The 12,505-nt window shown below is 42.1% G+C and overlaps 1 protein-coding gene across 4 annotated transcripts in view; it reads left to right on the top strand.

Moving 5' to 3' along the window:
- Window positions 1–10,971, top strand: part of SPOCK3 (SPARC (osteonectin), cwcv and kazal like domains proteoglycan 3) — a gene marked incomplete at both ends in the record, with an annotated part of 122,420 nt that extends 111,449 nt beyond the window's left edge. For all 4 annotated transcript variants that reach the window (XM_084264076.1, XM_084264075.1, XM_084264074.1 and 1 more), the window contains 4 exons: window positions 2,216–2,437; window positions 8,304–8,366; window positions 9,647–9,784; window positions 10,799–10,971. In XM_084264076.1, coding sequence (XP_084120202.1) covers window positions 2,216–2,437; window positions 8,304–8,366; window positions 9,647–9,784; window positions 10,799–10,971 — 596 coding nt within the window. The remainder of the gene's footprint in view (window positions 1–2,215; window positions 2,438–8,303; window positions 8,367–9,646; window positions 9,785–10,798) is intronic.
- Window positions 10,972–12,505: the final 1,534 nt, after the last annotated feature.

Here is a 12,505-nt window from a genome sequence, read left to right as displayed (position 1 = left end):
GACCTGTTTTAGCAGTCCAGAACACTCTTCTTAGATTTTTTTACTCTTTTCAGAACAACAAGTAGTGACAGTGGGCTTGATGGTGACAACAGTGGAAACTGGGAATTCCTGTGGGCTCCCATGCCAACCACCTTTCCAGCCATACTCAACCATCTCAGTTACTCAGTGCTCAGTTTTGGAGCTGAAAGGTGGTATGACCAGGAAAAAACGTGTAGCAAATGCAGCTCACATCTTCTACATAGGCAAACAACCTTAATTTCTCACAGAATCACAAGGTTGGAAAAGACCTTTAAGATCATCAAGTCCAACCATTCCCATCCCAAGCTAAACCAGATCCCTGAGCACCTCATCTACCCTTTTTTAAACACCCCCAGGGAAGGTGACTCAGCCCCTCCCTGGGCAGCCTGTGCCACAGCCCCACAACTCTGCCAGGGAAGAGCTTTTCCCTCCCAGCTGAGCTGACCCTGCCCTGGGGCAGCTTGAGCCCATTGCCCCTTGTCCCATCTCCTGTCCCCTGGCTGCAGAGACCATCGCCCACCTCTCTGCACCCTCCTGGCAGGTCAGTGTAGGGATTTGCCCTCCAGCCCCTTCCCCAGCCTGGTTGTCCTTCTCTGGACTTGTTCAAGGTCCTCAATGTCCTTCTTATGGTGAGGAGCCCAGAACTGGACCCAGCACTTGAGGTGCAGCCTCACCAGTGCCCAGTACAGGGGCACAATCCCCTCCCCAGACCTACTGGCCACACTGTTTTTGATAGAAGCCAGGATGCTGTTGGCCTTCCTGGCCACCTGGGCACACTGCTGGCTCATCCATGTCCCATGTGCAAGGCTGCAGGTACCTTACACTTGGTGCTGGAAAAAATAATGTGAGGTTTAAGCTCTGGCCACAGGAATAATTAACTCAGCCTGTTCCTGATCACCTTTTTTTTTCCAAAGCAACAATTTAAGACGCTGCAAGCTGTATATGTAGGTCTGAAGCTGGCACCTGGCTACTCTTAGCAATCCTCTTTTTCATGGCTGCCTCTGGGATGTGAACTACATCAGGTAAAAATAAAGTACCACAACTTCAAGGCGTTGCTGAGGCTGAGTATTGTGATACGTGTTGTGGGAAGGAAAAAACAAAGGACTCCAGCAAGTCACCTGGAATTTATTCTCTTCTTAGTTCTGTAAACAATTCTCTCTCTTGATTTATATTACTGCTAAAATTCCTCAAAAGAATTATTTTCCAGGAACTCACTGTAGATAATTTATCAGTGTGCATAATGTGTATGTGGTATGTGTAACGTTTGACAGGAAAACTCCTGTTTCTAAATGCTGAAAGTGATGGTGGGATTCATTTTAGAGCAGGTTCATTTAATGATTTTTTTACCTGAAGATGGCATAAAATTCGTCCATTGGATTTCAATCAATTTGGAAGGATTGAGGGATTTGGGGGTCTTGTTTGACAGCGAGTTACCAGTGTGCCCTGGCAGCCAGGAGGCCAACTGCACCCTGGGGTGCATCCAGCCTGGCACAGCCGGTCCAGGGAGGGGATTGCTCCACTCTGCCCTGCACTGGGGTGGCCTCACCTCCAGTCCTGGGGACAGGTTTGGGTGCCACAGGACAAGAGGGACACAAAACTATCAGAGAGTGTCCAGAGGAGGAACCGAGGATGGGGAAGGTCTGGAGGGGAAGGCTTGTGAGGAGAGGCTGAAGGCCCTGGGTTTGTCCAGCCTGGAGAAGAGGAGGCTGAGGAGAGACCTCATGGGGTCTGTGGCTGCCAGCCCAGGGGAGCGAAGGGGCAGCACTGATCTCTCTCCTCTCTTTGGGGACCAGGGACAGAACCCCAGGGAACAGCGTGAAGCTGCCAGGGGAGGGTCAGGCTGGGTGTCAGGAAGAGGTTCTGTGCTGAGAGGGGGGTCGGGCGCTGGCACAGGCTCCCCAGGGAAGGGGTCCCAGCCCCGAGCTGTGCTGAGGGCAAGAAGTGCCTGGACGATGCCCTCAGTGCCACCTCTGACTGGGCTGGGCTGTGTGGAGCCAGGAGTTGGGCTCCATGGCCTGGTGTGGCCCTGCCAGCTCAGGAGGTTCTGTGGTTCTATGATTTAGTGTTTATGTACTGTATCTATGTAGCACCAGAGCAGTATCTGGATGCAGCATCTGTGGTGGCTGAGCTCAGCAGCTCTTGTATTTTTCCTGCTACATGATTTTCTTTAAACTTTCCTTGTTCCTTCCCCTCTTAGGATTTGACACCAGCATTTTGCCTATTTGCAAAGACTCCCTTGGCTGGATGTTTAACAGGCTGGATACGAACTATGACCTGTTGTTGGACCAGTCAGAGCTGGGAAGCATTTACCTTGACAAGAACGAGCCGTGCACCAGGGCGTTCTTCAACTCTTGTGACACATACAAGGACAGTTTGATATCTAACAATGAGTGGTGCTACTGCTTCCAAAGACAGCAAGGTAAAGCATGAGAACAACCCACGTGTGTCTGTGACTGACCTTTCTGAATGTACTGCTTTATCTTTCCTTTAACATACTGAGAAGATTACAGCCAACTACAAGCTCTTAAATGCTGTACCCTGAATTTACAGTGAGGCTCTTCACCTATTGTGAATACCTAAAATGAGGGGGTGGGCAGAGGGACCCAACCAAACCACCAGAGAGAAGTGGAAAGGCTTGCTAGAACTTCAAGGATTCAAAATAAAGTGTGAAACAGCAGCCTAATACTCCTGCCAACTTCCAGGAAGTGTTCAGAGGAAAGAGACCAAAATAAAGAGCAAAATGGCTTAAATTATTTCTCTTCCCAATCTAATTTGCATACATTATAAAATAAACTTTTTTATTGCTGAAGTAGGGCATCTTAATGTTCTCTTTTGTGAGCCTATAAAAGAACTGAATGAACGTTATGGATAAAGTTATTTCCAGTCATTTGGACCTAAACCCACTTGATTTTTACTGCCTGGATGAACCTCTTGTTAAAATGTCCTGATGTGATTCAGTGAAATAAATAATAAACAACCTATGAGCATTATTTTCCTGAGAATCCCATAACTATTTTAGACCTAGGTGAGGATCATATAACTTTAAAACATCAAGCCTAGTTGTAATGAATCAAAGCATTCACTCATTAACTCCTGGCTGAAGTTTGACAGAGTTGCCCCTTTCTTATTCCTACCAATGTGAGGGAGATTTTCAAAGGTGTAAGGTCCAACCTGGAAAGGTGCCATTAGCACCCAGTTGACTCCCACTGACCCAGTTTGACTCCAATTTCCATGGAAATAAGGCTTTTTATCACAGCACATTTGCCAGTTGTAAACCTGAACAAAAATCAAGCTGTACTTCCCTAGACACCTGCTAAAGAGCAGGCTGCTTTTGTTTGGCAAGTTCGTAGTTAAAAAGGTAACCTTGGATCTTTCAAATTACTTTGTTTGATAGCAGAACAATATTTTTGGCTTTTATTTTTATAAACCTTTACAAACTGGTAACAAAAATTAGAAGTAAAGTAGTTCTTAAAGAACAGAACATATTTTCTTTGGTTGCCTTGGAAATAAAAAACACCACCACAGTAATTTCAGGTTCATATATAAACACCCTTACTATTTGGAGGGCAGCATAATTCTCTTGGGAGTTGGGTTCAATGATCTCTAGCAGTCACTTCCAACCCCTACACCTCTGGGATTCTGTGATTTTCAGTTGGCTTAGTCTGGTCCGAGGTTCTTCTGCCAATTGACCTCTCTACCAATTCCGTATAATGCATGTGCAGCGTAACCAGGGTGTTAAGGAAGCACTTGCACAGATTAGTGTCGAGTAGTTTTGCATTCTGTAGGCTATAAATACTGTTTGTCTAAAATATTTCCTCAGTGTACCAGTAGACCCCAAGGATGGGATCATAAGGACTGATCTAAACACTATGGAATTATATTAATGGTACCCCAAAGGCTAAAAATCTGTGATCCAGCTCTCAGTGATACCCATTCTCCAACATTATCCTGCTTTTCCTTACTTTTTGACCAGTGTTTTTACTGTCTTTGCCATGGTGTTGTGATAGGGTGCACATAAAACATGTACTCCATCCCTCCAGATTAACACTGTCAACAAAATCTGTCTCATCCTTCTTTTCTGAAAATATAAGGAGAAAGAAAACACTATAGTCAGCTTTTCCATGTCTTAATGTTACCTCTAGTACCACCATCTGAGTCTTAACTCCCTAGTGTTGGTGACAGCCTGAATTCTCTAGACATAATTTACAGTGTTATGCTAAACCTAGTAATATTTTCAGGTTTGGTTATGTTTTACTTGATTGAACAGTCTAAATGAGACCTTTAACTAGACCATTGCTATTAATAGCAAAGTCAGTAGCTTTGTTCTGATGTTTATTAAAAGTTTAAATGCTTCAGGTTGTGTAGGCAGCTGCCTCTAGTCATGGAGCTTAGGTAGGTGCTTTCTGGGAGGAGCCACAGTTTTACAGCACAACTATTGAGTAACTGTGTTTACAAACTGTACCCACCAGCATACATCATGTTGGGATAGAAATTCCATTGTGCTTTTTAAAATCACATAGCACCCCAGACAGCCCTCTTACCTTCACAGTTCTAGACAGTCAGGTTCAGACAGGTACTTGGAACTCATCTGTAGTCTCCCTTTCTGCTGAAGGTCTGTCAGGCTGTGTTACAGTGCAATAAACCCATTACTATGCATTAGTCACAGCTTCTAGTCAGTATAATTCCTCATGAAGACTTAAGTTAGATCTTCCTTGCTCAGAAAAAGACCTTTCCTGTAGTAGCTGTCCCAACCAGGGGAATGCTGAAGCACTTATGTGAGGTTCAGTAGCGCTTACTGCATTTTTTATTGGCTGCTTTAAGTGTAGCTTGTATGTCCAAGATACACATCCAAGAGACTACGATGCATTTCCTCAGCCCTACCAACTCTGCACTTCTCCAGGGCTCTTTGCCGGTCTTCTGACATGCTTTGGTCACTGTTGCCCTCTAGTTTCAACCACAACTCTTGCAAGTTCTTCAATGCCCATCTTCATAACTTATTTTCCTAGTTGTTTGATGCTAGCTTGGAACTAGTGCCTATCTGAATGCTGAGGCACTTGCAGTGCAGCCCTTTTTGTAGGTTGGATTTCTTTGTGCTGGTACTTCATCATTATTACAGCCTTGTTTTTGTTGCATCACTGCTTCAGAGTAGGAGAGAACCCAATCTTGCTGGGAAAATTAATGCTTAGCATCTTAAGTATTCCTTTGCTGCAGGCATCTGCATGGATCTGTTACTTCAGCACTTCTCTAGACACCTTTTTTTAACAGGCTTTTCTGTCTGTCGAGGCTGGGAGACATGTTTATGACTTGCAAAGTAATCCATCTTACAGAGTGGTGATAATTATCATGATCTCTATTTGTTACATCAGCCTTTTTAAGACTGCAGGACTTCAGATCTGTTTATAGATGGTTCTAAAGGAAGGTGTAATGTGCCCTGACACATAGTTGGGGTCCACAGAAGATTTATTGAAGTTAGAATATTGATGCTTCAAATCCCTAAAGCTCAACCTTTGGTTGTCCAAGAACAATTACTATACCTGACGCCAAGGCACAGCAGGGCAGCCTGATCTGCAGTGGAGCACGTGCCAGAAGCTGCGGGCTCTGCCAAATACTGACTGCTTGATAGCTGGAAAATCACTGCTCTGGAACGGGGTGCGGTGGAGAATCTGTGAAAGCTGGAGGCTCCCTGTGTGGGAGGCAGCTCCCTGAACCTGTTAAAAATCCTCGACATTCTGTGTCAGATGTGCCAGTTTCACTCCCACTGCTCCACTGATGTGCCTCTTTTTGGTTAAATCAAAGCTTAATGGCACCCGCTGTGCAGCACCTCTTGACACAGCAGAATACTGATGTCTCCAGGGCCAGTATTAATTATGGGGGATACTCTGATGTGCATCCGTAGCTTGAGCTGCTTTTAAGTGGTCCATGAATCACTCACAGTGATGCAGTCATCTTGTCAGAAAGACGATTCCTGATGCATCTGTGAAAGCAAATTAAGGATGAAGATGATCTGCCCAGAGAGGGGGTGGGTGCCCCATCCCTGGGGGTGTTCAGGGCCAGGTTGGATGGGGCCCTGGGCAACCTTGTGTAGCTCCAGGCCTGGAGGTTGGTGTCCCTGCCTGTGGCAGAGGGGTTGGAGCTCTGGGATCCTTGGGGTCCCTTCCAACCCAGACCATTCTGTGATTCTATGATTAGATCTCTTATTTGTATTCAGATTATCAGAAAGAGTGATGTCAGATTCGTTTCTATTTCAAAGGAATCCACCACACTGGTTCTTGTAAAGGAATTTTTTCTCCTTGACTCAAGCCTCTCAAATGTGGTCCAGTGACACTGCGGGGTTTTTTAATTGAAATAAGTTCAGAAATCCAAAGGAAAGCTTTCCCAAACTCAGGAGCTAGTGGGAAGATAAAGAGGGAAGCGCTGTGATTTGGGGAGACAGGAAAAAGGATATGCTGTGGACCAAAAAGAATTGGTTGAACTTCTAGCCTGCCGTTCTCTTTGACAGTTTTAAACACCAGAGTGATTTAGTATTGTTAAGAGGTTTTGCTGCTTTTATCCTGAGAAGCAAAGCTTAAGTGTGAATCTTGAAGACCTAGCTTCTGAGAAGAAGAGTTTTGGGTAAGTAACTTTCTCATATTGCCTTGTTACCTATTGGTTAGTGGTGTTCCTTCTTGTAATTGTACCACCAAAGATTTATAACTGAATATAAATGAAGATTTGTTCTTTTCTTTAGGCTCAGTCCATCATATTTTGCATTTTCACGTTAGCACTTGTGTGCAGCTCCATGATTCTAATTTAGGTTGTTTTTTCCATAGAACAAGATACATGTATTTGACTAGTTCTTCTCCTTTGACATATTTCGATCTTCTTTGAAAGACAGAGTAGAACAGAATCATTTAGGTTGGAGAAGACCTTTAAGATCATTAATTCCAACCTTAAAACTACACTTATCAAGTCCACTGCAATCTTACGTATTGGTTGGAAGGGGCTATAAGGTCCCACCCAGAGCCTTCTCTTCTCCAGGCTGAACCAGCCCAACTCCTGCCCTCCTTTGTGCATCCTGTGTGGCTCTCAGCTGCCTTTGCTTCAGGAGCAATTCAGGAAAGGCTGCTTTGCACTGGAGATTTTTGCCTCCCCACTGCCCAGGGCCCTGGCCTAGACGTGTGCTTCATCAGTGAGCTAGGCCAGGCTTACTCATCTTTCCACTAGCTCAGGAGATTAGTTTTTTTCCTGTAGTTTCCACTGTACTTCAGAAGGGAGCCTTGAGTTAACTGCATGGCAAAGGTCTATTCTAAATAGTCAAAGTCTGGTGACATGGAATATACATGTAATGCTCACACAAGGTGAGCCTGTATCGAGATACTGTCTGGGAACAGTATGGGCTGTGACACGTGAGTGAGGTCAGGTCTCATTCTCACCTACTGAGTAGTAGTACTGGGGGTCAGGATGAGCAACACCTTGGAGCTCATGGTGCGACGCTGCGCACAGCGCTCGGAGATCGATGCTCTGCTGCCTCTGAGTCTTTCTTGCTGGGCAGCAACACATGCACAGCCCCATCCTGTTTCCTGCTGATCCGTGGGGCATACTGTGTGGCTGCTGTTAGACAGCAGAAAAGGAAGTGCTTCAGAACTGGAGTAAGCTGTCACTCTGAAGAATGGAAAACTGAATTTTAATACCAATTCTGCCTCTTAGAGATACCCAAAGTTTGGCTGGTGTTTTTGCCTTAGTCTGCTGAACCATGGGGCTTTGTACCCCTGGGATTCAGCTGTAAATCGCCACAGTAGAGTCACAAACCTGCAAATTTCAGTGGAGAAAAAAAATCTTGTTTTCTTAGTGCAGCATGGGAAATACCAGACTGGAACATACAAGAACCAGAAGGATACAATTAAAAGGTCCATCCTATATCTAACCAGCACATGGGGCAAGCTTCACAGTCACACCCTGGTTCCTGTTGCCTGACCAAAGGGGCTGTGATAACACAGGTGCTGTTTTGGTCTGGCATTCCTCCATCCTCCAGACCAGTGACTAGAAGCTCACATAGAGCTGGGTTAACTGTCTCAGAAGTGTTGGAAAGTAAATTTGTGCCTTCTGTGTAAATCCATGGTAGTCCTCTAATTCATCATTCTGGAGCAAGGTGCAGTCATTCTTTAATTTCAGAGCTTATGGCATAACTATTAATGCAGGATGCATGTTTTTCTTCAGCAGCTAGAAAACAGCAACCCAAAACCAAAGTCATATGCTTCCCTTCCTAGGTACAGTGTAATCTATTTAACATTTTTATGTCATTGTAGACCCACCCTGCCAGACAGAACTCAGCAACATTCAGAAGCAGCAAGGAGGAAAGAAGCTCCTAGGTGAGCCATAGATCATTCATTTGAAGGTTTTATTGCTTACATAAATAACCCAAGTGAAACAGCAACATAAAATCAATATTAATCCAACAAAGATAGACCACAGTAAATTCCAGCAACAAAATTTATGAAGTTTTTGAAAGCTATTAAACTTAGTTTTATTACCTTACCCACCAAAAGATATTACATCTGTTTTATTACCCTAATAGAATGTACATTTTTACAGTTATAGAGGGGACAGTCTAAGGCACTCCTAAATTAGTATCTCTGCTGATCCTTTACCTGTAATGTTCTTGAAGTAATTGAAATCTTTGTTGTGAATCAGTTTATACTTTATCAATAGTACTGAAATGTAAAATCTTCATTTTACTGTTGGCCACTGTATAAAAGCTGCAATAAAAAGTTTGGCCCAGAGTAGCTGAGACTCTGTTTTTGCAGGGGATGGTTTCTAACAGCAGCTCTATGCTTCAAAATGTTTTTCCATAAATGATTTGTTCACTGTGGTTTGTCTACATTTCATTTCTTCTTGTTCCCAATGTAAACTAGTGGGGCTTTCAGCTTTAGTCAAGTTGCTGACTCACACAATAAATGTGCCTCTTGTACTCTTGGTGGGGAACCTGCTTGGCTTAGACCCTAACTTGTGTAGGTGTTGTTGATAAAATTGCTGTGTTAAACTGCATTTGTCCTCTAGTGTGAGGTAATGAAATATTCGAGGGTAGCTAAATGGATTGTAAAATATATATATTAAATAAAAATATCACCTAAGCCTTGTAGCAGATGCTTTGTTAGTCCAGCAAACCTGGCCCTTATTATTCAGGCTTGTTTGTACTCCACAGATTGTAGAACATCCCATTCAGGGTTGAGTGCTGCAGTTGAGCCTTTTCCCAGAATGCAGTGAAGATCTGGACTGAGATGTTCAGGGAGTAAGGAACATGTATCATGGGATCAATGACAAATTTCAAGACTGGCCACTTCATTTCTTGAAGTCAGTCCAAACACTTATTCAAGAAATAAATAAGTGTTATTTTCCCTCTGATGTTTGATAAATTCAGTCACTTTCTGCTGAACTGAATTTAGTAGTAGTAAGCCAGTCAGTGTAGAGTCTGGGCTGAGGAAGCAGCTAAAGGTAGTTAGGGATGCAAACATGGGAGGAGGAGGCAGCTAAAGGTAGTTAGGGATGTAGACATGGGATGAGGAGGCAGCTAAAGGTAGTTACCTTCTGATTTGATTGTTACATTGGCCAAGTGGTGGGTTTTCTCATTCTTGATGTTTATATATCACAGGTCAGTACATCCCAGTGTGTGATGAAGATGGGTATTACAAACCCAGCCAGTGCCACGGGAGTGTAGGGCAGTGCTGGTGTGTGGACAGATACGGCAATGAGGTAACAGGATCCAGAACAAGTGGTGCAGCAGAATGTGGTAAGTTAAGGACCTTTTCTGTCACTTAAGTTAGAGGTGCTACTCTAATAAAATTTCTTTGGGAAGAACCAGGTGCTGAAGCAAACTACAGGGATATCAAAACAAAAAACAACATTAGAATTTGTTATTGTGATGGCTTCATTATTTTCTGCAACTCCTATTGCTGTGTCAGCTATTAATAGACCTCATATATGCACTTGGCATATTGTATCTAAACCTAGGGAAAACTAATTACCTAGAGCAGCATTAGACAAGCCCCAAAATGCTTGATGAAATCCCTCTGGGTAATCAGCATGCAAGTGAATTGCATTTGACTTTTTTTCCCCCAGTTTATGTTTGAGGGAATTGCCAAAAAGTTCCTAACATGCTAAATCTTTCCATAGATTTCCCCTCTCTATATCTGTGTGCAGCTTCTTCCAAGAATTCCCATGTCACCTTTATTTGATGTTCCTGATATGAAAAGTAGCAATAAAATATTTTCCTTATTTAAAAAAAAAAGAAGTGTTCTATTGCTCCTGCCCACTTCTTCTGCAAGAAATATGGAACAAAAGCTCAATTTAATGTCATGCTTGGCATATAAATTCAGGCCTATTGTCTATCCAATCCAGAATCCTCTCTAGATAAAAGTACAGTTCCAGGTAGTTTAGGATAATACATAAGGACTGAACAATAAACAATGTATGTAATTGGTAGTCCTTATTGTATATCAAACCTAAAACTTTCTGTTGCTCCTCACACTCATTACAGCTCTGCAAATCCATAAAATCTGTATCCTTCTGGGAATACTGAGAAATTCATCCCTGTTGACATGATTTTCTTTTAAGACACAAGAGTTCCTGTATTGTTTGTGGTTTATTTCTATGTCACATTGTGTAGTTTAGGTAATTGTCCTGAAACTAAATATTCTGGTGAGCCTTTTGTATGCTTCTCTATATATGTACACACATATATATATGCACTCTAAATATGTAGTGTATCTAGTGTGTCTTTTCTGTAACTGTCATACCTTTCTAGCCATGGATTTAGAGACTTCAGGGGATTTTGCCTCTGGTGATTTCCATGAATGGACAGATGATGAAGATGAAGACGATGAAATAATGAATGATGAAGATGAAATTGAAGATGATGATGAAGATGAAGGGGACGATGATGTTGATGATGACGATGATCACGATGGATATATTTGATGATATTTGGGGGTCCCTCTAAAATTCACGAGATGACATTTCAAGGTCAAAAGGATCCTAACAAACATGTATATTTTGTATGATTATTTCAAACATTGCAGCTGGAGTCATAGACTTTTTCCTTTGTTTAAGTAAGAATAATTATATTATGTGCTTTTGAGTTTTTTAATGCCTTTGTGCTGAAGAAAACACGTTGGGAGTCTAGCCTGCGGAAAGGTTACGTGCTACTGAAAATACAAATGTGCAAAACACACTATAAAGGCAACTGGTCTCCTTAAAACTCCAGTGGAAGGATATTTGCCCTTACTTGGAACTGTGCACGTCCTCTTCAGAACACAAACTGTAACTTAACTTTAGTTCTGTTGGTGTTTTAGGCCCTGCAGGCTTTGCAAATTGTCCGTTGAATAAATCAAAAGTCTTATTACAGCAGAAGAACATTGAGGCACGAGTAGCATCTCACCAGCCTTTAATTAACCAAAGGTATAGTGAAAATTTATCAGGAGGGGAAAAATAAAGCAAAGTCCTCCTTTGTGTTTGCATTTGTAGCTGGGGTTGTTCTTGGGGAAATGGCTGGGTTATTGAAAGGATTTTTCAAAAGCAGTAGCTTGGACAAGCACCAGTTCTGTAATCCTAAAGTTTTCTCCTCCTTCCTTAATTTCTTCTTCTTTCATGTCAAGGTTGTATAGGATTTATCATTATTTCCTCAAACGTTGCTTCACCCTTCCCTGTTTCTCTCTACTTCTCTCTAAGCAGATTATTGTAAAATATTTTACATGGGTGGGAAAAAAAATGCTTAAAATTATATTACCTTGATACATTACTGTATTTCAGAGTATTGGCACTTGCCCCAAGGTAGGTTTTAATAAATGTATATGGATACATTTTATTTTCTTAATTCAGGAACTAGTTTTGCATCTTTATCTGAATTCATTTTCTTTTCTGTTCCTATAGTGCAGAAACTTAGAGAGCGTATTGTAAAGGTGCCTTGCAAACTAGAAATAGAGAGGTTTTAGCATGCATACCAGTAGAGGATGTTAGGCAATAGCTAAGCACACCCACTTACCAAATTAATACCAGTATAGGTACTGCTGCTGGAATGAAGAAAATGGGTTCTTTTAATTTCTTTTCCTATTGTTATGTAATTACCATGTGGACTAGATTATAATTATTGTGTAGAGTAGCACTTAAGATCTGACTGTAGAGGAAATTACTTTAATCACTGTATTTATGTTAGCATGTTAATTAATTGTGTAGACATTTTGGGACTCCACCATCTTCCTTCACATCACATCTCTTGCTTTCTGCCCGCAGTAGAACTGACGTGACCTGTATAACATCATATACAGGTTGTGTCATTTCAAAATTGGATAACTGGTTTCCCATCTCTAACTAAAAGGAAAACCAGTTTCTTCTTTGAATTAATTTCTACACAGTAAATACTAAATTTAACATCTATCCTGTGTAATATTGAAGAGTATAATGCATTTTCTTTTTTTACTGTTTCTGTATAGTTTGCAAAATAAAGACTCTTGTA

This window comes from Gallinula chloropus (genome assembly GCF_964237585.1).
Source record: "Gallinula chloropus genome assembly, chromosome: 4".
In the NCBI taxonomy this organism is placed as follows: Eukaryota; Metazoa; Chordata; class Aves; order Gruiformes; family Rallidae; genus Gallinula; species Gallinula chloropus.
Note: the sequence above shows the minus strand (reverse complement) of the source record. Positions and strands in the feature narration are given on the sequence as shown.